We start from the raw sequence: 25,062 nt of genomic DNA on the forward strand, positions 1-25,062 counted from the left end.
TCATGATCTGAAAATACTTTATTGAATAATATGATACTTCAATTTTTCAATGAAAATTAATGGTTTTGTTCATTTTTCTCACTGCTTCAAATGATGGTTGTACACCTTCCTGTAAAACAGGTTTTCAAACACCAGAAGTTCTTATGAATCCTTGTGGGATTCTGCATTTCACATTTTCTTAACTCTTGCCCCACTAGAATAAATAATTGCCAGGGTAAAGATTATTTTTATTTGTGCTTTCCTACTATCTACCATTCTGGACATCCAAAATCTGTGGGGATTTTCATGTGAATGCCTTCGTACAAATCATGTCCATCACCCCTCACTGACAGCAAAGGCAAGAAATACACCACCGTAACACACAGGACAGAACAAAACAAAACAGAACAATGCTTCAAGACAGGAATGATTCCCTTGAACTGCTTTCCACCCTATGAGAAGGAAAAGAGGGTGAGTCTTAGTATTTTCTTCTAGCTAAGGAGAAATAACCAAGCTAGCTGCTACACCATCAAGTATTGCATAGGAAAATAGAGGGAGACTTTGCCAATGGACTGGCTGGCTCACTGCATTTTAAGAGCTTTATGAATTCTTAAAAAGCTCTTCCCCTCAGAATGACTTCAGGTGAACAGCACACAGTGCTGGCAGCAGCATTTGTCCCTCCTGCTTGGGTATTCTACTTCAATACAAGATGGGCCTGGAAATGAAAGAACTAGCACAGTGGCTTTTGTGGAAGAAGTCACCTTCTTTTTAACTTCTCAAGTGTCAAGGCTCAAACAACTGGAGGGCATTCCACAAGCATCCTCTCAGTCAGCCAGCCAGCTGGGAAATATTGCTGTTCCTCTGAAGGAGAGGGCTGTTACTGCAGTGGTGCTCTTGCTACGTCCTTCATTTTCATCTTCTATGAAAAATAAGTTATGGACTGTATTAACTAGCTTATTTTCCCTAAGCTTTAGCATAATGATCCAACTAATAGCTGTCCATCACCTTTTGTCTCAATAGCAGAGAGCAACTCCAACCCTTGCCTTCATGTGGGAAATGGCAGATAGGAAGAGATAGAAATCAAAACAAACACTACAGCCTGATGTTTAAAGTTGTTAAGTTTTCTTAAGAACTCCCAATGTAAGAATACCCAGAGTACCTTAAATTTCAGAAGGATCAAGGGTGTTCTCAGAGGAGAAAATACGTTCACATTTAAGACACTGTGCATGTCTGTGAGTTAAACAAATCAGAACTACCTACAAATAGAGTTTTCCTCTTGGTGAACTATACCACTGTTTCCCTAAACATTAAGAGTCATAGTGTGTTCACTATCAGCCAGGCACCTATCCTGTCACTGTACATTCACAGTAGAAAACCCTCTTTCCAGTGCATGTTACTCATAAATGTGCTAAATCAGACTGACTCTCTGCCCTTCTATGTTCTAAGGTGAATTAGGAAAGGGTCTGTTATAGGATGATACAGGCCATTCTTTTGTAATGGTCTGCAGTTTTCTCTCCCAATACATTTTCTTTTTATTTAGCACTTCCATTTTTATCCTGTGTTCTTCTTCAGCCATCTCACACTCTCTTTCTATTTGCTGTATCTTTGCCACATGAACTTCATTCATTTGGATTAACTGGAGTTGCAAAATCGACATTTGCTGATGATGTTCTTCCTCGTGCATCTTTTTCAGAGCACTTTCCTGAGATGCTTTACTTCTGTAGTTCTTATCTGCTGCTATTCTGACATCAGAACACGAAGGCTCAGGCTGGGAGGTACCTTCACATACTGGAAAATGTACCAGCTCTTTGTCTTCATCACAAAGTTCTCTGTTTGACACAACAAATGACTCTGCAAACAAAAGAAGAAAAAGTGTTATAGTATTCTCTTCTCTTCCTTCAAGAAACAGAAAAGTGATAATATAAGTTACTGACATGTGCAATATCAAACTTGTGCTCCAGCAGCAAAGCACAGGAGCCACTACATAATGCAGTTCTGCTGAGAATACTATGGGCATAATGGGCTGGACAGAACCACTTGGGGCTCTGCTGAAAGACCTCCAAGGCTATAGTGGGAGTTCAGAAAACTAAAGTGAATGCAGACACTTGTAAGTGGACACCTAAATTTAGGTGGCTGAGCCTGGAGCTAAACCTTCATGCAGCCATTTAAGCTAAATCCATATGTGACTTGCAATATTTTATGAAAGATCGGAGCATCAGGTGAAGCTGTGTTGACATGAATATCAAAAGACCGAGGGAATAGCAGGAAGAACACTTTTTATTGTTTCCTTATCTCTGCTGCAGATGTTGTAAATACAGTAGTGTATATTTTTAGGAAAAAAATCACATTATTCTAACTTTGGAAAGGCTCTAACAATTCTTCTGAAATAAAAGAGACTATGCAGGGAACAGAATAGTTACTACTGCAAATGAGGGTCTCAAAATACATTCCTATCCAAACCCAAATGACTAATTATGGTAAATACAACTATGAAAGAGGCATTCTAAGAATGTTATCTAACAATGTAGCTGCTGTTGTCTTTTGAGCAAGGACAGTCTTCTGTGTGAGATCCTGACATAATAAAATTTGTAAGAAACCGTTGTAGCCACCCTCCCTCCTGGTATTGAATTATTCCTTCTGGGTATGCTTGCCAAACAAAGAAGAATGTAGTGCTGAACTTTTTCAGAAAGGCCATTCTCCAGTGTGGACTGCAGCGTGAAATATGGCTGCACATACTCTTTTTAGTCCTTGAAAACAAAGGGGGAAAGACCACAGGGAACTCTTGCAGCAGGCAATTGTGTATCAATTTGCTGCTGGTAGCTTTTTTTTTTTTTTTTAAACCAGCAAAATGATACTTTAAAAATGATAATGACATCCTTGGGACTGTTCTACGGAAGTCCAGCATGATAGCAACTGTGATGCTCGCCACAAAGCAGCAGATATGTCAAAAACAGATGAAAAAAAATCTGTAAAAAACCTCACACCCGTTTAACTCCTGTAGGCCTCGGGAAATACACACAGCCTTGTAATATCATAGCTCTGAAATTCCTTTTCTATATCCAGCAGTCACAGCTAAGTGGAGAGATTTTTGGAAAAAGAATCACTGGCAAAATCACATACAAAACAATACTACTTTAGTAGTACTGCAATACTACCACTACAGCAACATTTATACCTTGACTAGAAGCATCAGGCTGATATTCAGAGTCTTCTTCTGGCGGGCTCTGCAAAAAGTACATTTGCTCAGGCATTATGCTTCCCATCTTCTCTTTCCCTACGATGTGAGTATTTATAAGTGGACTAATACTCCTTTTTACCTTCTCCCGCCTTTCATGTGCCATTATCTTTTTTGTCCGTGCCTTGATATTTTCCCAGCATTTCTTTAACTGTTTGAAGTCTCGCAGCGAAACACTGGGCTGTGAATTGTATTCATGAGCTAGTGCTTGCCAGGTGCGTTGTTTCAGAGCAATAGTTCTTGCATCACTTTTCTTACATTCAAGCACGTATTTGTATTTTTCGACTAATGCAAGCAGCACACTCTTCTCCACTTCTGAGAAGTATTTAGCAGGCTTTATTATTTCGTTTTGCATTTTCTACTGTTTCTCCAAGAAGCCAAAATTCCTATTAAAAAAAAGGAAAAAAAAACAAAATCACAAGTTAGAACTGGTTGCAGTATCAGGATTCTGATCAATTTTGTTTTCTAGAGTAGCTTGTGAATAGTTCTAGAGTACATAATGGAATGATGGGGTAGGATAAATACCATTACATGCTGGTTTGTCTTGCCACTTTAATGGATACACAGTGCCAGAAGTAGACTATAATGAATAGTTGTCTTTGTTACAATTTGTCTGGATACAAAATACTCAGTATTTATTTAGTATCTTGCTTTTAATATCTTGTTTTCCTGTTCATTACACTTTTTCACTCCCAGAAAGTTTTCCAAGCCCTCAAGTCAGGAGCAAATTTCAAAATCCAGCCTTCGCTAGCTTCAGGTTTATGTCGGAAGCCACCTTCAGCATGTTTGGGTTTCCTCTGGTATACAAAACACCTACTTCTGTCCTTGCTGATTGTCTATACTTAATTTCTCCCTTCTCCCTCCAGTATTTGAAAGCTGTATGAGCAATGATAGTAAGAAGTTGTCCTTTTAAAGAGCTGTCAGCTTTGTTCTCCCCCATGCTCCATCCCCCCTGGCTGATACCCAACAGGCAGCAGGATCCTGACCTGTATTACAGTATTGAGAAGCAGCAAGAGTTGCAAGGAGCCAAAGAGTAACAACAGAAATGAACCACGTGGAAGGTACAGGTCCTTCAACCTTCACTGCTGGCACGTGTGGCACTTCCTTGCACTTGTGCTGCTGGTCACTCAGGAGCCAACAAACAGGCTAAAAAGGGTTTTGGCCTTAACACAGCACTGCTATACACTTACACCACGTCAGCAACCACCTCTCTTCTCAAGCCCAGCACTTATGTAGTCAATAGGAAAAAGGTAGCTGATAACAGGGAATTCGAAACAAAACAAAACAAAACCCAACCAAAAAAACATCAAAACAAGCAGTGTTGCCTTGAGTTAACAAAATATGACTGTGAAACAAAATATATTTTTGTTTCTTCTATCTTTTCACACTTTTCTCCCCCCGTCCTTTATGCTGTAACTATGTAGCCCAAATTACTTTTAGATTTTGGGCAGAAATGCTGCCTTAGCTCTCCTTTCTCTTGTTTTGAATCATTAAACCCAGTGATACAACATTTATAAGATAACTGGTTATCATTTATAAGATAACTGGTTCATATTCCCAAGAGTCCAGGACCCTCCCAAAATGAATCTTCTAGTCTTTTGCCTATTGCTTCTACTACTTCTCTCATAACATTCCTTGACGATGCACGAGCTATCACCATCAGGTTTCCTCTTCTCAATATATTTTTCCTTAACTCCACTGCACTAGGACTTTCTTTGTGCTATCCTTGTAGATCCTTTCCTCCAAACATCTTAGTACTTACAGTTATTCCCATCTCTTTCAGTAAAGGTAACTACTTACATTTATAAAGAAAGCTAACAGACAAGCTAATACCAAAATGAAAACCCAAGCCTGACAAAAAACCAGTGGCTCTCTTGAGTAGCCCATAAAATATGACAAAGCCCAGCTGTCCTGCTTTCAGGAGGGACAGAGTTCATTTTCTTCCTGGAGCCTGGTACAGTGCTGTATTTTGGAATTAGAGAGAATAATGCTGATGACGCATGGATGTTTTAGTTGATGCTCAGTGGTGCTTATTCCAAGTCAAGAGTTTTCAGTTCCCCATGCTCTGCCAGAGAGCAGGTGCACAAGAAGCTATGAAGGAGCACAGCCAAGACAGCTGATCCAAACTGGCTAAAGGGATATTCCATACCATAAAATGTCACGTTCAGTGTATAAATCAGGAGGGAGTTGGCCAAGACCTCCAGGTGGTGAGCAATTGTATTGTGCATCATTTGTTTCTCTTGAGTTTTCTTCCTCTCTCTCTCTCTCTCTCTCTCACTCTCACTCTCCCTTTTCCACTACAAGTATTATTATTGTTACTACATTTTATGTTGTTTCAATTATTAAGCTGTTCTTATCTCAACCCACAAGTTATGCTATTTTTCTGATTCTCCTCCCCACCCCACTGGGGGCAAGGGGCGAGCAAGCAGCTGCACAGCACTTGGTTGCTGGCTGGGGTTAAACCATGATGCCAGCAAAACAAAGGAGAACAGGGGACACGGTGGAAAAAAACCTGGAATAGCAAAACTGAAGCAAAGAGAACAGAACTAAGTAACAGTCTAGGTCAAGTCAGTGGCTAAGTTGTACCCCTTCTGAAAAAGGAGCAAACACTTGGTTGGCACCTTCTGTCAGTGCTTGACTGGGTTATTTCTGGGCACCTATGTGGGTCCTGCATAGTCACAGTTCTGCTCTCTCTTACCAAATCCTGGTGTCACAAGGACATGGGAGACCTGAAGTTTTTGCAGCAGATCTAGGGGACTAATGGAAAGATCCATAGGAAAACAAAATGCAATAGTGCTACTGCTCATAAAAGAGCTAGTTTATTTTACATGAAAGCAAAAGGAGGATGAAGGAAGAGAGTTGGGTGGCTGAGTTTAAGGAAGACAGTTTCTTGATCCAGTATTTCCTCTGTCACACTGTGTCAAGTTACTTTTTATGGTCTGTGAAAACTTAAGTCACCCCCCATGCTGGTGACAGGAATTCTTAAACAGCTATAAACCCAAAGAACAAACTAGGTGTAAGTAAAGAAACTTCTCTCATTGCATACCAGTGTACAGCTGCTTCAGGAGTTCATTAAATAAAACACAAATTAGGAAAAAAGTACTCAGGAAATTGACATCCTAGCAAAAATACTGAAAACTGGTACGTTCGCTTCATGAAACCACTTTGAAAACACGTGAGATAAAAGAGACCTAGAATGGAATAGAGTGTGTCTACTAATCCATTTTACTGACATACTTATTGCACCATTCCAAACCATTCAGTTGCTTTGGACAGATGCTGAAATGAAATTCTTGGGACTAAATATTGGTTCTGTATCTTAACCTCAATTCCACCAAGGAATGGGATGAAATGCAGTCCCACCAGCAAGTTGTGAAGCCCAACAGCTTATGACCCTGAAAAGTCAGGATCACTCCATGGGATCAGAAAGGACTGATTCTACCTTCTACTGATGCATGTAAATCTTACTTCTAGTTTTGAAAAGGTGAGAGAATCTCAGATTAAAAAAAAAAAAAATCATTACATGTTTATGTTTAGAAAACCCCTTTATTTAGAAAAACAGGATTTTCAGAACTTTGGAGAGTACATTCAAAAAGTTAAACAACATTACTAGGATTCCAGGTGCTAAATATCTAGCTCCACAGACTGGCCATCAGCTGGGTCAGTAAATCAGCGATCAGCTGATGTCAGTAAATATTTAAACACTTATAAATATGACTTCTGATGTATTAACATATTATGTACTAGAATAAAAGCTCATCTTTCATGGATGGAGCAAATTTAAGTATCACTTTCATACCACACTATCATTTACTTCTATTATTTTTAGTGTTGTAGCTTGGGACTGAGGATTGAAATTGCCAGTCGCAAGCTCACATACTAAACATTAAAGAATGGAAAGATAAGTCCTACTCTGAGAAGAATATATTGGTCTTTCCTTCCACTAATCACATTCCTAGTATTTGTTTCCTAAACATATACACTGCACTTGTGTCCTTTCTGTGAAGCCAGGATTATGATCTAGGATGCATAAAGGAACACAAGAACTGGTGTGGTTAGTCTAATACATAGAAGAAAAGAGTTTTGGAAGACTTTTCTCAAGCTCTTACATGCTTAACCTACTTTCTTCAATGTATTAAAGCCCATTTGCAATGAGGTGAACAGGAAAGCACTCTGAGATGTCAGGAGAAGTTAGAATACCAAGAAGTTGTGTCAGAACACTTAATATGTATTTATATTCACCTCTTTTTTCTTTATGCATATTATTCACCTTCTTGCAGCCCACTGGCTCTTCTGCAGAATATGAGAAAGGACTCACAAGCCCACAGGATTTCCATTTTGAGGCTAAACAGTCCTTCCAGGACACATGCCTGGGATATAATTTAGCAGGAATCTGTGCTGAAATCAAAGTACTTTACTGTGCATAGCTCATCCCGTGAACTGGATTGATTTGTGTGGGCACATGAGGACAGCTGCAGAGTAAATTCTAAGAAACAAAGACTGGGAAGCTTCTCCCACTCTTACATGTGCCTAGGCTCCAAGACACATGCAGCAAGAAAGCACTTTATCCTAAATATCTTCTCCTGGCATGACTCAATTCACAACTTGCCTTAAAGCAGTGTCCTAAGTATTTGTCCTCTCACACAGACCTCTATAGCTTTAAGATAACAGGAGTATCTCTTAGCTCCTCATCTTTACTGTGAAATGTTGTGCAGCATTCTTCTTTTAAAGACTATAAGGCATGTGATGTGATCTGCTTGAAGAACAGCTTGGAAAAAAAAAATTACAGAAGTTAGGAAAAGCACATCTGTTCACAAATATGTCACACACATGCATTATTTTGCTTGCACACATCCAAACAGACACCCAAGCTCCAATCAGTTGCAAAGAAGCACAGTAAAAGGAAAAAAAAATTGGTTTAAGTTGGCATGTGTGAGCATTTTTAGTCCATGAAATGTTTTTTAGGCACAAGAAAATGCAGAGAGAAAGTTATGCTGGAAGACTTATCCCAAATGTTAAAAAGGTTACACTAACCAAACCCAAAGAGTTTGTTAGTGAACTGTGGTCACTTATGGAGTGAAAATGAAGTGCACTGACCAGTGCCAACAGAATTACTACCAGAAATATTCAAAGATTGATAAAAATAAAATTTATGTCTCTAACTTAAATTGCAGGTGAAGCTCTAAACATAGCCAGTAATTAACAACATTGGAAATCAAACATAATTCTGTCCTTGTCATCCAGTGCTTGAGGACGAAAGAAAGGCATGGAAATGCAACGACCCAAACTAGTCACAACAGGTTTATATTTCTTTGGAATGACAGAAGCAGCAGTAAACAGTGTTCTTCTTCCTCAAATGTTTCCTTGGTTTTCCTCACCAAGCTTCCAGCAGTGTTCCAGGCCTGACCCTGCCTACCTTGAGACTTGAAATCCCTAGGTAATTAAGAGCACATTGCAAATATGAATGAGATCTACACAGAAAATTTGTTTCAATCAGATTTTTAAAAATCCCACCTCCTTGGGTGCTTTCCCCCTGCTCTTTAATACAAATGAATAGTTATCATGGATCATCCAGCAAACAAACAAGATCATCTATTAGTAAAATTCACAGTACTTTACCCAAATTTTTCCTGTCAGATTTTCTATAGCTATACGAGGAAATGTATTAATATATATATATTTATCTGTATGGTATTCACTATAGATACAAACAGATTTTAAGTGGGCATCCCGCTACCTATGGAGGACATCCAAAGCACTTCCCGCAAGCAAGGTAATGGACGCAGGTTGTTATTCCGAACGACTGCCTGAAATCCACCAAAAATAGGCATAATACAGGAATCCTACCAGACTCTCCCGCACCCGAACTTCTCAAACATTAACTCGAGCTTGGTGGGCTATTTTTAATCTCCTCGCTAGCTCCTCTTCTGCTCGCAGGAGAACGGAGAGCAGGTCCCGGCAGCACAAAGGCGGCCGCTCCCCGCGGGGCGGGCGCGGAGGCTGCGGCGCGGTGCGGGCGCATCGGCCGCGGCGGCGGGGGGGGCTCGGCGGGCGGGCGGCGGTCACCCAGCGCCCGCGGGGACCAGCGCCGGCGGCGGGGACAACCCCACCCTGCGGCCCCGCCGGCTCCTCGTAACAAAGCGCCTCTCGGCTCCCTCCCTTCCCTCCCTCGTTCCCCGCCTCCCTCAGCTCCCCGCCCGCAGGCCGCCGCCACCGCTCCCTCCAGCTCCCCGCAAAGCCCGCGCTGGATTCCCGCCCGCCGCAGCACGGGCGGCGCGGCGCCGGCCTCTCCCTCCCGGGGGACACCGCCGTGTGCTGCGGGGACACGCGGCCCGGGCGATCCCGCGTCTGCAGGTGCGACAGCACTGAGAGGAGGCGGCCGCGGGAAATGCGGGTGTTTGTGTGTGGGTGTGTGCGGGGAGCGGCGTGCGAACACCCGGCGGCCGCCAGAAAGGGGCTGGGCAGCCCCGCCTGCACCGGACACGGGCGGAGTTCCCGGGACGCACGTCCCTAGCGCGGCGTGCCCATCCGCATCCCGGTGCCGGGGCCCCGGAGCGGAGCGGAGCGGGGAATCCCGGCCCCGGTGCGGCGGCCGCGGACCCAGCTCGGGCTTTACCTCCGACAGCGCCCGGCGGCCCCACGCGCCTGCGCGCCAGCGCCCCCAGCGGCGGCCGCGGGAAGGGCCGGGGGCTGCCGCGGCCTCCCCGTTCCCGCTCCCGTCCCCGCCCGCCGGCGGCGATCTCCCGGCCCGCGGCACCGCGCGGTGCCGTGCCTGGCCCGGCCGGGCTCCCGCCACCCTTCCGTGCCTCCTCGCGTCGGTGGCAGGTGCCGGTGCGGCAGAGCCCTCAGCTCCCCCGGGCTCTGGGCGCTGCCCGGCCCGCCGGGGTGAGTTGTGTGCCGCGGCGGCCCGGCGGTCTCCCGGCTCCGGCGGGAGCAGTGCCCGTGTCCTCCCCGGCGGGGCTGGACGTGCCGCGAAGCGAAGGGCGCTCTCCCGCCTGGCGCCGTTCTTGGCGTTGGGTTTGGAGCTTCGGGGCCTCCCTGCTTCCCTTCCTTCGCTCCATTCCCTCCCTCCCCCCTTTACTTCCTCCCCCTTTCCTTCGCCGCCGCGGTCCGGGTGGGAGCGTATCCTTCTTCCCGAGCCCCGCCGTGTGCCTCCCGTTCCCCAGGCGCGCCCCGAGCGATGCAGTTCCCGGTGTGTGTGCCATCTGTCCCAGCCCGTGCGCGCAGTCTTATCCCAGGAGAGAAGGGGGAAGCTTGGAGTGGTCCGCATTAGTTTTTGTTTCATTAGGTTTTGTTCTGCGTAATCTATTGGTGACGTTGATGTCTCCCGAGGGAAGCTCGCGGAGAACAATTGTTTCTTTCCATGCCGTAGTTTGGTTCTCGAGTTGAAAAAAAAGAATCATTAGTCTGGGAAGTGAAAGGTTGAATATAACTCAAGGAATCATTAGCCTGGGAAGTTAAAGGCTGAATATAACTCAAGGCGAGGTGCAAAATAAAGCTGGAATGTGCCCAACCCTCATACAGACGGAACAAAAATGTAAATAATTTTGTAATGTAAAGCTTAAACAACAGTTTGCAATCTTTCTGCTATTTTCTTAGAGTTTGTTATCATCTAAAGACCGAATATGGACCCTGAAAGTGAAATAAAGAAGCAAATAAACCCCTTTTACTGCAATGTAAGTATTCACTTGCAAAGCTATATTAAGCCAAGTGTGAACGTTCTTATTTCTCTTGAACAAGCCTGATAAACAGCACTGGAGCTGAACTTATTTTGATGACTTTGTCATGTTTGACTTGGATGTGTGTTAAGAATCGCTTATTAAAGTGAATAATATTATGTTTCTAAATAAAGGCATTCTTTTTGAAAGTGGATGTTTAAGTGTAGCGCCTGTTCAGAACAAAAAATCCTGATTTCTCTGGTCATCGGGTTTATTGCTGTTTTTTAAAAGCATACTGGCATTTTTAGAGGAGAAGAAAATATTTGGGCTGCTGCTGTTCATTCACGTGAATTTAAACCTGATGTGCTCCAGTTCTGAACTGGGCCAGGCATGAACCAGCTGTGATAGGGAAGTTTTCCAAGGGAGCGAGGCAGGCCCTGAGCTGATCAGAGCGAGTGTGTTAGTGTGGATGCAGCGCTGAGGGGAACTGGCTCACCTCAGCCAGCTCTCGTGGCTTGTCACAATGATGCCCTGCCTGTGGCTCACCCTTCCTCTAGAGTGTGGGAGGAAGGTTTTGGATCCGTCTTCACTTATCCACACGTGCCCACACAGAAAGTGTTATGAGATAGCTGCAGAGTTCTGGAGCATCTGAAATTCTTACATGGTGTGGAGACTCTGGTTCATTTCGCTGTGTTTTAGTGCTCTTGGAGCCTTAAAAACTTCAGTTTTAGGAGGCTGCTCTAGTTTGTCTTTGAAGTAGTAGTACTTCTGTAGAGCTTAAGCTATACCAACAATTCGATAGTAGATCTGTTTATATCAGTGCTATTTTCTTTCTCTTGGTCTGTGTGCAATGCTAGAAATACTTCTCTTTAATCTAGATTTGCAAAATCTGGTGTTCTTCTGCATTAAACTTGCAGACTCATTTCCTTGGAACAAAACACAGGACGGTAAGATCAGTTTTTGAATGCACATTTGTCCGATTTTACCAGTTTATTTAGCAATAGATTATGGGGTTTGGAATCTAGTTTTTATTGTGGTGAAACATACGATTTCAGATATTTAACTAGTTTTGCTAACTTACTGTCTTCTTTACAATAATAAAGTAGAACATGGTTTTGTACATTAGTCCTGTCAGAAAATGTTGCAACTTTATGTCTAGTAAAGACAATACATGAGAATGCATGGCTGTTAATAAAGGGAAAATGCAATTACTTAAATCATAGACAATCTGCAGAAGAAAAAGGAATGTTTTTCTTTTTTAATTTTCATGTAATTGTTCACCTGAGATAGTCTGTGCTGTTGGTATTAATCTAACTTATATATAATGAAAGCTTTGCTTCATTGCTTTTTGACTCTTAAGTGCCTCTCTTCTTTTTTTTTTTTTTGGTTGATAACTTGGTAATTTAGGTTGAAGAAGCCCTGAAAACTCATGGCATGCGTAAGTGCAAGATTTTTTCCTTTCTTCCTTTTTTGCTGTGTTCTGTAACCACATCTTTCTCCCCACCCCAATGTAGTTGTTTATGAAACAAATGAGAAAAAGGCTTTCTCAAGATTTGTGCTTTAAGATCTGTTCTGTGTTTTTTTAATAATATAACTACCTAATCAATCAGTAATGTGAGCAAGAGGTGTGCAAAGTTGATTAACAAGCACTAGCTAGAAGACTAAAAATCACCTACATTGAGAAACCCTAAAGAATCCAAGACATTAGAGACCTTCAAAACTTAAAATATAATTTAAAAATCTGTGCTTCTTAAAGCATGTAGAAATACTGTATATACTTTGTATTTCTTTTTGGAAAAGGGGTTAATTTGCTTCAGCTAAATAAGACATTTTTAATACTTTTAATAGGTTTAATAAATCATTAAACCTCCTTTGGGTCTTGATGAACTGATCTAGTTCCAGAAGGAGTGAAGGTCTAACTACATTCACAATTGTTCTCCTAACTTGGTTTCATGATGCACCAAAATGTCTTTTCATGTTTCTACAGTTCACTGCTCCTAGAATTCGGTTTGAAAGTTGTTGTTCAAGTCAGACACAGTCATTGGACCTACCTGATCAGAGAATTTTTGTTTGGACTGCAATGGAAATTTAAGTGATGAAATATTTAGCAGCTGTATGCTTGCTGAAATAAATGTCCTGAACTTCCTAGGTGCCCTCAAATGTTTAGAGACATTGAACTTCATCTTCCTCTCTGCCTGCTTCATTGAATTGCCTGACATGAAATAACTTTGTTGGTGTTTAGTGAGAGTGGTTTCTGTCCATCTTTTGGAACATGGTGCTAATGACACCAGGGTCATGGGTTCAGCCCTTGTAGGGGACCCGATGATCCTTGTGGGTCCCTTCCAACTCAGAACAGTCTGTGAATCTGTGAAAAAAAAATCTCTTGGCACGTTCGAAACTTAAACATAGCTTAGTTTTCTCATGTGAACAGAAGCTCAGAGTGTTTTTTCAAGTAGTTAGTCAGTTATTTTACCAAATTATTTTTTATACTAACTTTATTTTAACTTTTATTTTTTAATACTAATTTTATTTCCACTTCTGTGGGATTCTTTTGTTTTCTTTTTTTTTTTTTTTTTTTTAGTTAAAACAGAAAGTTGCTTAGGAAAGAAATTGAAAACACCTGGGAAACTTGCTGATTTTGGTAAGATTATTTAACATCTTCCCCCAGACCTCTTTCCCCCCTGTCGTTCCCCCCCCCCCCCCCAAAAAAAAAAGAAAAGAAGAAATAAAGATTTTTGAGATAAAATATTACAAGTGATGTCCAGATCTTAGCAGGTCATTGGGAATTAATTTCTGTTCATTGTACTTTCAGTCTGCAGTAATTATTGTGTAATAATACTTAATTTTTGCAATTCAAATGCTTTAAAAAGAGTGGAAATAAGATTGGGGGGGGATAATGTTTCATGATAACTGACATAATTTGTGATGTGGAACCATGTATGAGCAGGGACTTGTACACGACTCGATGATCTTTGTGGGTCTCTTCCAAAAATAGTCTGTGAATCTGTGAAAAAAAATCTCTTAGCACGTTCAAAACTAAACAGAGTTTGGTTTTATCATATCAGCAAAAGCTCAAGGAGTGTTTTCTAAAGTAGTCAGTTGTTTTACCAAGTTGTTCTTTCAATTGTACTAACAATTTTATTTCCACTTCTTTCAGATTCTTACTTTTGTTTTCTTATTTTCTTTTTTTTTTTTTTTTTTTTGGTTAAAACAGAAAGTTGCTTAGGAAAGAAAGTGAAAACAGCTGCGAAACTTCCTGATTTTGGTAAGAATGTTTAATGCCTCTCCCCACACCTCCCTGAAAAAAAAAAAAGTGGAAGAAATAAAAAATTTTTAGGTACAACATTACAAGTGATGTCTAGGTCTTAGCAGGTCATAGGGAATTCATTTCTGATCATTGCACTTTCAGTCTGCAGTAATATTCTTGTAATAATACTTAAGTTTTGCAATTCAAATGCTTTAAAAAGAGTGGAAATAAGATTGGGGGGGAAATAATGTTTCATTATAACTGACCTAATTTGTGATGTGGGACTGTGTATGAGCAGGGATTCGCTTGTATGTGAATTTCTTACAGTGCCACTTGAACCAGAGAAGTTGCATGGACAGACATTGGAAGACCAGCTTAATACGTGTAAAGATTCAGAACCTGCACTTGGTGAGGGCTTTTAATACTGTAATTGTGTGGCTTTTTGATATTTACCTATAAAGAGTACAGATCAGTTTTTTAAAATGTAAAATTAGGTAATGTGTTACAAAATAGTCTTGTGGTTGTACTGAGTACCCAATAGTATGGTATGGAAGTGACAGATTTTAGTGACAAAATCATTGGATTTGCCCTGGAACATATTTGATTAGATATCTCATATTGACAATATTCTCTAGAAACAATCTAAAGTGACAAGACAGAAATGAAATTTAACTTGAAAGATCAGTGTGGCTCTTTGCAATTTAACTACCCATCCAGTGGAGGGGAGATAGGAGTTGACAGAAAAAAAACAACTAGGGAGATATATTAAAATACATCCTCTTCTAATTAGTTAAAAAATAATTGTTGCTATTATTTTTTAGGATTTTTTAAAAAAATTGTTGAGTACTATGTGGTAAGCATAAGACATCCTAAAAACATCCGTTTTATACCTTTGGTGTTCAAGAAGTCTAGACACCAAAAAAATAACATATCTGATGGTTCTAAAGGTCTTCATTTATGTATTTGACATGCAGTAGTAATCTCTTCCTTATATGTCAGGGCTTTAAGATCAGTTCTTTTGCAATCAGCACTGCTGATTTGTTCCAGAAAACATAAATTTTCCTAAGTTGTTTGTTTTGGGTTTTTTTTTTTTTTTTTCAATTCAGGACTTAATTACATAATAGAATACCGAACAAAAGACAATGTTCCTTTTCTCTATGAATGTCAACTATGCTACTGTAAAACAGGACTGAGTAACATGTTCATGCATGTTTGTGGTTCCAAGCACAGACTGGCATACTTGGTAAGTTGTTTGGTTTGTTTGTTTGTTTTAATGTAATGATTTAAGGAGAGCATTTGTTAGTCATATTTTGATTTAAAAAAAAAAAAATCAAAATAAGGGTTTTACATAAGCTTCTGTGAGAATCTTGGTAGTGCAACTGTGATGAATAGACTTAAAATTCTTCTTATCAGTAGTGTGTGTGTCTGTCCATTGCTTGACACTGAATTTAGTTAATTCTTCTTTGGTCAACCAATAATGAAATCTATAGCTAAAATGGGCTAGAAATAGATGTTTGACTGATTTTTGTATCATGTAAAAGAACAGTATCAATGAAGAAACTATTCCATCTTTCAGATGCTTTGAAAGGAACATATTTATAAATGCACATGATACATGTTAGATAATGTGATACATATTAGATTATTAGATAGAGTGACTTGGAACAGTGGGGGGGAAACCCAACTCCTATTCTATTTTGAGGCTGGACAAGACATGTCTGTTCTGTTGCTTGTTTTATGACAAAGCTCTTGAGGTTCATGTCAGCTCACGAACATTCAAACATGTTATAATTTTCAATATGTTTGGAGAAATGAGGCTCTGCAGCCTTTGAATGTTTACTTGAGTATATTGGCTTAGGATGGGCTTTAACAAAACTGAGAAAGCAATATTCTGAGAAGTATTTTGATACTTTCTGTAAAAGTCTCTCAAAATTGGTATTATGTTGAACGCATCTTAAAGTCATAGACAGCTGAGTTCACACAGTATTTTGGGGCAGCTTTAGGCCTAATGTTGGGTGTGCTGCTATGAATCTGCAGTGATGTCTTTCATGAACACCATGCTGTTTCTGGTCATTCATTCAGATGTACATGCTAAGTTTTGATGTTCTCAGCTGTTGCATTTCTTGCTTACTTGGAACTGTTTCCTGCAATTCTGAATCTTAAATTTGTTAACTGCATCTCTGCTAAATTCTTTCATACTGTAAAACTATAATAATTCATGAAGGATAACTTCTAAGTTGTGTACCTGAGCTGGATTGCCCTAGGTAGCAAAAAAGACAGGAGACTAAATGACTGGAATTCGCTCCGCTGAAAAAGAAGCCTGGGGGTCCTGGTGGATAACAAGCTCAAGATAAGTAGTGTAGCTTGGTGTCAGTGAAGGCTAGCAGCAAGCTGAGCTCTACTAACAAGGGTACAGCCAGTAGATCAAAGGAAGTGATTATTCCCTTGTTCTTGATCCTTGCTAGGCCATATCCAGGGTATTGTGTTCAGTTTTGTGCTATTGCAGAAAGGAGGCTATTTATGAAATTGAGCTAGTCCAGTGGAGAGCTGCCAAGATAGTCAGGGGCTGAAGCACACTTGTATTGTGAAGAGAAGTTGAGGTAATTGGGTTTCTTCTGGCTGGAGAAGAAAAAGTGTCAGAGGGATCTAACAGTAACCCTCCAGCAGCTCAGGGGAGGTTATTAAGAAGGCAGAACCAGAGCCTTTTTGGAGCTTTATGGCAGGAACATAAATTCAAGCAGGGGATTTTCCTATATGACACAAAGAAGTTTTTTGCTGTGAGGGCAGTCAAGCATTGGAGCAGGTTGTCCAGAGAAAGGGGGAGATCTCTCTCCAGAGGTTTTTAGACCCAAGCAGGCAAAGCTCAACGCAACCAGTTCAGCATTCAGTGTCAACCCTGGTTTGAGCTGAAGATTTGGCTTCAATTCCCTAAATTATTCTGTGCATAACTATTTTAATAAGTTCTGCTATGTATATGTAGAAGTTGATCTATTTCCCATGATTATTAACTGTGCTGGATCTGGAAGGAGCTGTGTGACTTAAGGACTTGCATTTATTTTCTAGAGACAACATTATCCAGAGATAGCACAATCTGATGAAGTTAAGGGTAAAGGCTCTGAACTGAACAAAAAAGTTAGGCAAATTGGATTAACAATTGAGAAGAAAGAAGGAAGAAAACAAATACAGGTACATTTCTCTTAAGAATTCCAGAAGCTTTGTATTTAATAAAGAAAAAAAAAAGTAATTTCCATTATGGTGGGCAGATTTGCTTTGGAAGCTGGGAAAATCTTGCTTTTCTAACCTTTTTTACAGGTGATTTTTGTCATTTTAATAATTCTTCCGGGGATATTCTGGACAAAGTTTCTCTGAGTGCACAAATAATGCAAAAATATATATTCTAATTTTTAATCAATTCTCAGCTCTGTGTGTGTATGAGTAAAATAACTTGTTTCTTTGTTGCTAGGAAACTGCCTTTATAACTTTTCTGAGTAGTTTCTGCTTTGTAAGCAGCTTGTGGCAATTCTCAGGGAAGCCAGGTAAAATTTCTGATAGTACAGATGGAAGTGTGGGAATGTGCGGGTTGACATGAGATAATCAGCAGTGCTGTGGCATCCCAGAAGTGCCGTGAGCTTAAATTCTTAGGGAGCTGCACCCTTAGAAACATATTCATGTGGAGATATCTTCATACTGCTCTCTGTTGATACTTACACTGCAGTAGTATTTATAATACCTTTATGCAGACAGGATATTGGTGAAGTTTCTTCTTGAGGTGCACCTTACCACCAGCTGGTTCATGACCAGCTTATTGAGGTGCTCACTGGTCTTTGTGGTACACGTTAAATTTGTTTTCTCCATCAGCTTCAATTTCTGTCAGCATCCTGCTTGTTCAGCAGTGTTTCCTGACAAGATCCCTAGCTAATGCTACTTAAATGTGCATAGATGTCTCCTTCCAAAGCAGAATTCCCAAGGTTCCTGTGTTAAAGCTGGTGGTGTCCTGCCCATTCTGTGTGATACCATCACACTTAGGTTCAAGGATTAGAGCCTGCTCAGATCCCACCCTTTTCTGATAAAAAACAAGTATGGCAATATTGGAAGATCAAGTCAAGAATGAATGCTGTAGAAGGGAGAGATTTCAAATTATCAAATCTATTCTGTCTGTCCTTCATTTTTAACCTCTGCTTAAAAAGAAAAGCAACTGATTGTTGGCAGCAGCATTTTCATTTGACTTACTTGAATTTCTTCTTGACTTGAGATTGTTTATTTTACTTGAGATTTATGTTCATGGATATGGAAATATCTATATTTTGTAGACCTTTTTGTTTTTTGTAATAAACTACCTAAATAGGTAGTTTATTACATCCATAGCAATCTATTCTTGATATAAGGAACTTTTAAACAAAGTGTGTGTAACATGGTTTAATTTTACTGCTATATCTTCTGACACCAGCTGTTTTTTTGTTTGTTTTTTTTTTTTTTTAAGTTCTAGAAGAAATTAATTTGTGGTAAAGAGATGTCCAGGTAACTAGCTTATTGACTTTTTGAATATCCATTGAGGGATTAACACACACCTGTTTTACACTAGCAGTCATATATTCCTAAAAAAATTAAAATTATTGCTGATGAAATATCTATGAAATAATTTTATCCACAAAATAACATATATGGGTTTTATTTTTAGGTTGTTATAGGTGTTCCAACAATGAGAAGGAAATGGCAAGAATGTAAGTGTTCTCAGTGGGGTGCAAACTGTCCATTTCTAATTTGGTTCTCCTTTGATACAAATCAGACCAGGGTAGTTTCTGCAGTGCCAGATACTCACCAGCAGTTTGGTGACCTGGACAAAAGGAGCAGGCTGGGGCTCTATGCTAGTAGTTAATTTGCAGTACGGAAATCCACACAGAATTCTTAAAGCACAGGTATGGTTCTTATCTGTGAAAGAAAACTTTCTGTTTTACTAGCCACTGATACTCACAAAATTGTAGAAATGTGGTATCTGTGAGATTTCCCCACTCAGTTAATGTTTTAAAACTCATTGTAGTACAGTGTTATCCAGATGGACAGACAGTATGACTGAATGCCACTTGAAGAAATGGCTAAACCTTGCTATGATTTGCCTTATCTGGAGAATAAAGATTTTAATTAAAACTAATGTATTTAATTTTAATGTATATTAGCATGTAAGTGGTACCTTAAAATAACTCAGTAGAAGTGATGAGATCATCTAAATTAGCAGGTTGTACTCTGAAGAGAAAAAATAGCCTTTTTGAGTCTAGAAAAGTGGTCTGAAATAAGCTGAGTCCTATTCAAATTCGATTTCTTGACTGTAACCTGTTGGTTAATGTGTCTTATTTTGCATGTGACTTTGTAGCATTCTACCACATTTGTAGTATTTACATATTTAGGAGATGCAAGCATGGAATTATAACCAGGCTATAAAATACTTCAAACTCTGTTGCTGATTTGTAGTTTGTATTTAATATGGTGTCACATAATAATGCTTATAAAATTATTCTTGGTGTTTGTAAGTACTATTGCATAGAAACAGAGCTAGGTGAAATTGAAGTGCAGTAGTAGAACTCTCTATGAAGATAATGTCCATTGTGCTACATTTCAAGCATGTTTGTTTAGCTCTCAGTGCAGAGGACAGCCCTTCAAAAGCTAAAGTTCAGCATGTGGATGTGCCCCTTAGTAATGCAGAAAAAACAGATAATAAGGATGGGAAACTGACAGACTCTGCACAAGGTAAGAGAAAAACTTATTTTTTTTTTAATTTTCACCAGTACATGAGTTATTTACTACTACATGTGCTTGTTCATGGCTTCCACAGCTGAGTTATAAAGGTGAATTTGCACAGTTATGCGGATGGCCTTGGGGTCTGTGGCAAAGGAAGGAATAATCCCAGTGTTTGGGAAGAAAACATTCTACTTCTACAGATTTTTTAGGTTTAATTTTTATTTTACTTCTTCATAAGATACCTTACTTCCACCTTTAGGTTGTATTGATGTTGTCTTTAGAAGTATTCTTTATTTAGAATATTTTTAAAATTAAAATACGGGAAAAGCATCACTTAATACACTTTTTTATTATTTTAGATGAAAATAACGTTCAGGAGGTGAATGAAGAAAGGCAGAAAGAACAGGCAAAACCAGATGAAAAAGTTGAACCTAATAATGCTATTGAAATCAGCCAAGGCAACAACTCAGAATGGTAAAAGAAAAAAAATTACCACCTTCAAACCCATTAAAATTAACTTAAAGGAAAATGTTGTGCATGACAATTGTCTGTATTGGATTTGCATAGTAAAAACCCATGTCTTCTGAAATTGTGCTCAGCTGTAAACTTCTGTAACTGACAGAAAACCTGGTGTATGTAAAGTGACCTTAGACTTTGCTCTGGCTGCAGCTGGCTTTTGTATTTAACTGTTGTCCTTAAGCTATAGTTGTCATGTGCTGCTCAAAATATTCCAAAAGTATGTCTCCTCATGGTTTAAAACTGCCTCTGTTACAGGTTCCTGTCAGATAGTTAAAGTGGTACGTGAACTGATTTTGGAAGGAAAAGACAATCAGTAATAGTTGAAACAGTTGGGGTTTCTCGTTTACAAATGATTTCGTGGAGGAACAATAAGTGTTTCAAAGGAGCAGCTGTGTTCTAAAATGGTGAAACTGTGCTTGTTGCTTGTGGGCATCTTATTAGTGACAGAGTTGTGAGTTGAGTAACTGTCAGCCTTTGTGTGAGGAGGACATTTTCAGCACTGGTCATCTTTGGGCAGCACCAGGAGCCACAGGAGGGCATTTGGTAAGGGATATACAGGCAGTAACCCAGACACAGGGCTTTTGTTCCAAGTTAATAACTTGTTTTTTTCTTAATGGCATTCCCTTGGAATGTGTTCTAACTTTAAACCAGTAGTATCTTTCCCAGACATGGAGGTCTAACAACTTTTGCTTGTTTATTGTTAAAGGAGAAATTTTCATGTTCCTGGAGTACATTTTTTTATCACCATCCCTGGATGTGTTTAAAAAAAGACTGGATGTGGCACTTGGTGCCATGATCTAGTTGAGGTGTTAGAACATGGGTTTGACTCAATGATCTTAAAGGTCTCTTCCAACCTAAAAATTCTGTGATTCTGTGCCCAGGGAGGTGGTGGAATCACCATCCCTGGATGTGTTTAAAAAAAGACTGGATGTGGCACTTGGTGCCATGATCTAGTTGAGGTGTTAGAACATGGGTTGGACTCGATGATCTTAAAGGTCTCTTCCAACCTAAAAATTCTGTGATTCTGTGATTTTTCAGACTTGCCTTTCTGTGGAGCAACCATTATGGAAAACAATGAGTTGAAACCAGATTCAAGTCCAGGTTTATGAATCTTTGTGTTTACTTGCTGGCTTTCGCATAACTAGCAGTTCTGAATCGGAACCAGTTTGTGAAAACATGAAGAATAGGAAATGGATAAAAGCTCAGCTATCCACATCTGGAGATGCTGAGTTCTATTTCTGCCTGGTACTGATTGTCATTGTGCAGTCTTGTACTTTTAAGAACGGCTTCCTTTGGAGTAGCACTTAATGTTTTTCTTTTAATCTGGCTCACGTGGATTCTGGGTGACTATTGGCAGCCAGGTGTTTCAGTGAGAGACTGACTTGGAAGTTAGTTACTAAATTAGGGCTTCAGCTTGTTCCTTTACTATTTATTTATTTATTTAATTTTGTGAGACTACTGAGAAGATATGAACTCAATATGTAGTGTCTTCTAAGAATTAAGATCAGATCCTCATTGACAGCTTGTTTCCACTTAAAGATTCTGCAGTGCCTTTCTGAGAATTTCTATGACTCCTCATTTCTTTGTAGTTAAGTTCCTGAACAAACAGTCATCTGAAGATGTAAATTATTTTATCATCATCTGCTTTTACTAAGTTTTTGGTTCCTAAGAAACATTTCAAGGCAGAAAAGGGCTTAGGCTTGGCAGTCATATGGTTTTGGATAATTTAGGAAACACCCAGCCACTCTCAGCCCCGATTCCTGGGCTTGCCAAGGGATGGAATGTGTCTGTAGTAGTTAAAATGACAGAACAGCACAAACATGGCACAGGACTGTTTTGCCAAGTGAATATATTTATGCCCATTATTTGGTGACTGTATTGCAAACCACTAATTTTTAATAGCTGATTTTTTTTAAAGGCTAGTTTGTGAAGTGATAAAAATCCAGCTGAAATTAGGAGCCTTGTCTCGCTGCAATGTGTACAAAAAATCTTGTAGCTATTACCATCAATGGCAAGCTTTTTTATTAACTCTGGGTTTTAGAGCTTGTGTGCTAGATAATCACCCTAAAACAAACCCAAACTGCATAAATAATTTTTATGATGATCTGGGATGACTGGGATTTCTCTGAGGAAATAATATGTGACCTTTCTTTCAGAGTGTGTCAGAACTACTGTAGTAGTAGTGTGTCAGGAATTTAAACTGATTATCAGCATTGCCTGACTACACATTTTTGCTGGATCAGCCAACTGAATGTTTTATTTATTCTATTTTAAGGTGTGAGACCAATAAACAATCAGAGGAAGAAAACAAGGAAGCTCAGGTGAATATTGTTCTGTTAATGGGTTACTCCAGTTTCCAAATAGTTGGGGGAATAATTAATATATGATTGGCAATGGTGTTTGCTTACTCAAATTAATATTATTCACAATAAATTAGCTACAAATTTACTAAAGCAAAACTATTAACAGCAAGTTTTTTTCCTACTTTTTTATGAAAACCTATGTACACATTTCAGAATAGCAAAAACAATTTGAATTGTAAACGTAATTATTATTGTTTATTTGTATGTGCTGCATAAAATAGATCTAAGAACCTCTTTCTTTTTATGTTAAACAGCAAGAATTTACAGCAGATCCTGAAGAATTCACTAGTAAAGAAGAACTGTTGGGTTATTTGGTGAGTGTTAAATCCTACCTTGCAAGATAATTTTTGGAAGAAAAAACTGAAAAATGAAATCACTGGTTTGCTAAGTCTAACATGTATCAAGTAATGAAAGGCAGAATGTAGGCAGTCTTGTAATCTAACAGATTACCATTTTGCCAGAAGGCAGGATTCCGAATAAAGTGAATGTCACTGAATTTTTAATGTGTCTATTAATTTTCAAGTTTCTAGACCAAAATATTGGTTTACTGTCAGAGGAATTACTTGCATTGAAAATTCATTTTTTTCAACTATATCTTAGCTTCACTCCTTAACTACATGTTTTGGTAATATGACCTTTTAAAACTTTATTTCTCCTTTGTTTCTGTAACTGGTCTATAATTTTCAAATGAGGAATTTGGAAAGATGCAATTCAGTAACAGAAAGAAACAGAATGAAGACAAATATCAGAGATACGTAGAAAGGAAAGAAGGGATTTTTAAGAAATAAAATGCAAGTTGTGTATTTAAAACAGAGCTCCCCCACCACCATGGTCCAAAGTGCCATAACTGCAAAATGTGCCTCTCTAAAGTAAGTGTCAGAGCACTGAATTCTGTTCAGTTGTTAAAATGTGTATTATGTGCACATGCACAGCAGTGATACAGTCAGTAACAGTGGAAAAAAACTGTCAGTTTCCAGTTGTTAGATTATCAACAACAGTTGTGATCTTGCATACAGAAATGGTGATTTCCACACAAGCACTGAAATGGAAATCTTTACTGATAGTTGTTTGACTGATCCACTGCATGGTAATTTTGGCACTATTGACTATCATAAAATGGTTTTGTCCTCTTGTTTTATAGGGAATTATTAGGTATAGAGATTACACCTTGTTAATAAAACTTGAATTTGTTTTGAGGCATCTTCTTTCTTAGTATGATTGTCCTCTGAGAAGAAAAAAGGACTGATGGGAGTGTGATTGAAACAGTGTTCTGTTTTGGAAAGTGTGAAAATCATTTATTTTTGCATCTACAGTAATTTTTTCAAAAGCTGCATTGTGTTTCTATTGTTGTTGGATTCAAAGGTTTCTTATATGGTGAAAAGTAATTTTACAGGTATCTTTTTTGCCCTTGCTGTTCGTATTCTGTAAAGCTGTCCAATAATTGTCCATACTATATTTCTTTTATTACCTCATAGCAAAGATATCCTTGCCACAATTTACTTTTCTTTTTCCAGCTAGCTTTTGACAAGCTCTTCCTTAAATACAACTTGTACAAACCAGGAGACAGAAATACTATTAGTGGTAAAAATGTAATACAGTCCCTGTTATGCTGCCTCATACTAACTTATTACATACTAACTGCTAATTTTCTATTACTTATTTTCCATTGTCTGGTGCATTTAAAGGTGTTTGTTTCTAATCCAGAAGACTTTGAGCTGTTAGGACACACCTGGAGTTCTTTGCTTTGTCCCCAGGAAAGTGTTTTCAGCAGAACTTTCTCGGTGTAGACAAGAGGATGACACACGTAGCCCTCTCTGTGAGTGCTGTTGGTGCTAGAACTTGCTTCCCTAGTAGAGCTTCACAGCTTCAAGACTGCTTTTTTCCTTAGACTTTTAGGGAAAAAGAAGGTTAATGTAAGGCAAGGCAGCATGTACATTTAAATTCAGTAGCATTCTGGCTTTTTGCTACATTCCAGAGAAATAGGTTATGACTATATTGCCTCAGGGAAGGTGTACACATTCATTTGTATGCAGGCATCTTGGCAAGAGATCAATACTTAAGGAAAAACATTATCTTCTTTATATTTCCAGGCATGTTTTTGTGTTATTCCTTTCCAAATGATTGTGTTGGGTAGCTGCATCTTCCTTCTCTTAGGATTCTCTTTCATTCTACCTTCCTCCCCCCTATTTATGTGATTAAAAATAAAAACTGTATTTGCTTTGTAATTCCATCCAAGTCTGACAGAAGGGTAGAGACACAGAGAAAATTATGTTCCTGCAGGTTTGAGGTTCCTGCAAATTTATAAATTTTGATACTTCAGTTTTTCTG

General features: G+C 39.3%; 2 protein-coding genes across 12 annotated transcripts in view; one reads left to right on the forward strand and one right to left on the reverse strand.

Annotated features, from left to right (window-relative positions):
• On the reverse strand, positions 1–10,807 carry MSANTD3 (Myb/SANT DNA binding domain containing 3). 4 transcript variants are annotated; one of them, XM_038126219.1, is made up of 4 exons: positions 9,062–9,356; positions 3,297–3,600; positions 3,155–3,203; positions 1–1,830 (listed from the first exon to the last, which is right to left on the reverse strand). In XM_038126219.1, exons 2-4 carry the CDS (start codon positions 3,567–3,569, stop codon positions 1,421–1,423), a joined length of 732 nt encoding a protein of 243 aa, XP_037982147.1. In that variant the 5' UTR covers positions 3,570–3,600; positions 9,062–9,356; the 3' UTR covers positions 1–1,420. The 4 variants fall into 4 exon arrangements, with proteins under 4 accessions (XP_037982147.1, XP_037982142.1, XP_037982141.1 ...); XM_038126214.1 differs by adding an exon at positions 7,824–7,982 and having other exon boundaries at positions 3,155–3,600; positions 9,062–9,353; XM_038126213.1 differs by having other exon boundaries at positions 3,155–3,600; positions 9,062–9,352.
• Positions 9,443–25,062, forward strand: part of LOC119696428 — a 21,644-nt gene continuing 6,024 nt past the window's right edge. For 7 of the 8 annotated variants that reach the window (XR_005255596.1, XR_005255597.1, XM_038126190.1 and 4 more), the window contains exons 1-14: positions 9,959–10,099; positions 10,814–10,890; positions 11,751–11,819; positions 12,280–12,310; positions 13,454–13,513; positions 14,087–14,137; positions 14,447–14,527; positions 15,226–15,362; positions 17,183–17,305; positions 18,798–18,840; positions 19,748–19,861; positions 20,212–20,326; positions 22,647–22,692; positions 22,989–23,048. Coding sequence is in view for 6 of the 8 variants with exons in the window: in XM_038126190.1 (XP_037982118.1) it covers positions 10,840–10,890; positions 11,751–11,819; positions 12,280–12,310; positions 13,454–13,513; positions 14,087–14,137; positions 14,447–14,527; positions 15,226–15,362; positions 17,183–17,305; positions 18,798–18,840; positions 19,748–19,861; positions 20,212–20,326; positions 22,647–22,692; positions 22,989–23,048 (981 nt within the window). In the remaining 2 variants the exon portion in view is untranslated. Of the gene's footprint in view, positions 9,569–9,958; positions 10,100–10,813; positions 10,891–11,750; positions 11,820–12,279; positions 12,311–13,453; positions 13,514–14,086; positions 14,138–14,446; positions 14,528–15,225; positions 15,363–17,182; positions 17,306–18,797; positions 18,841–19,747; positions 19,862–20,211; positions 20,327–22,646; positions 22,693–22,988; positions 23,049–25,062 lie in introns of those variants that run through there. The other variant, XM_038126189.1, reaches the window with a different exon arrangement.

This window comes from Motacilla alba, chromosome 2 (assembly GCF_015832195.1).
Source record: "Motacilla alba alba isolate MOTALB_02 chromosome 2, Motacilla_alba_V1.0_pri, whole genome shotgun sequence".
NCBI lineage: Eukaryota > Metazoa > Chordata > Aves > Passeriformes > Motacillidae > Motacilla > Motacilla alba.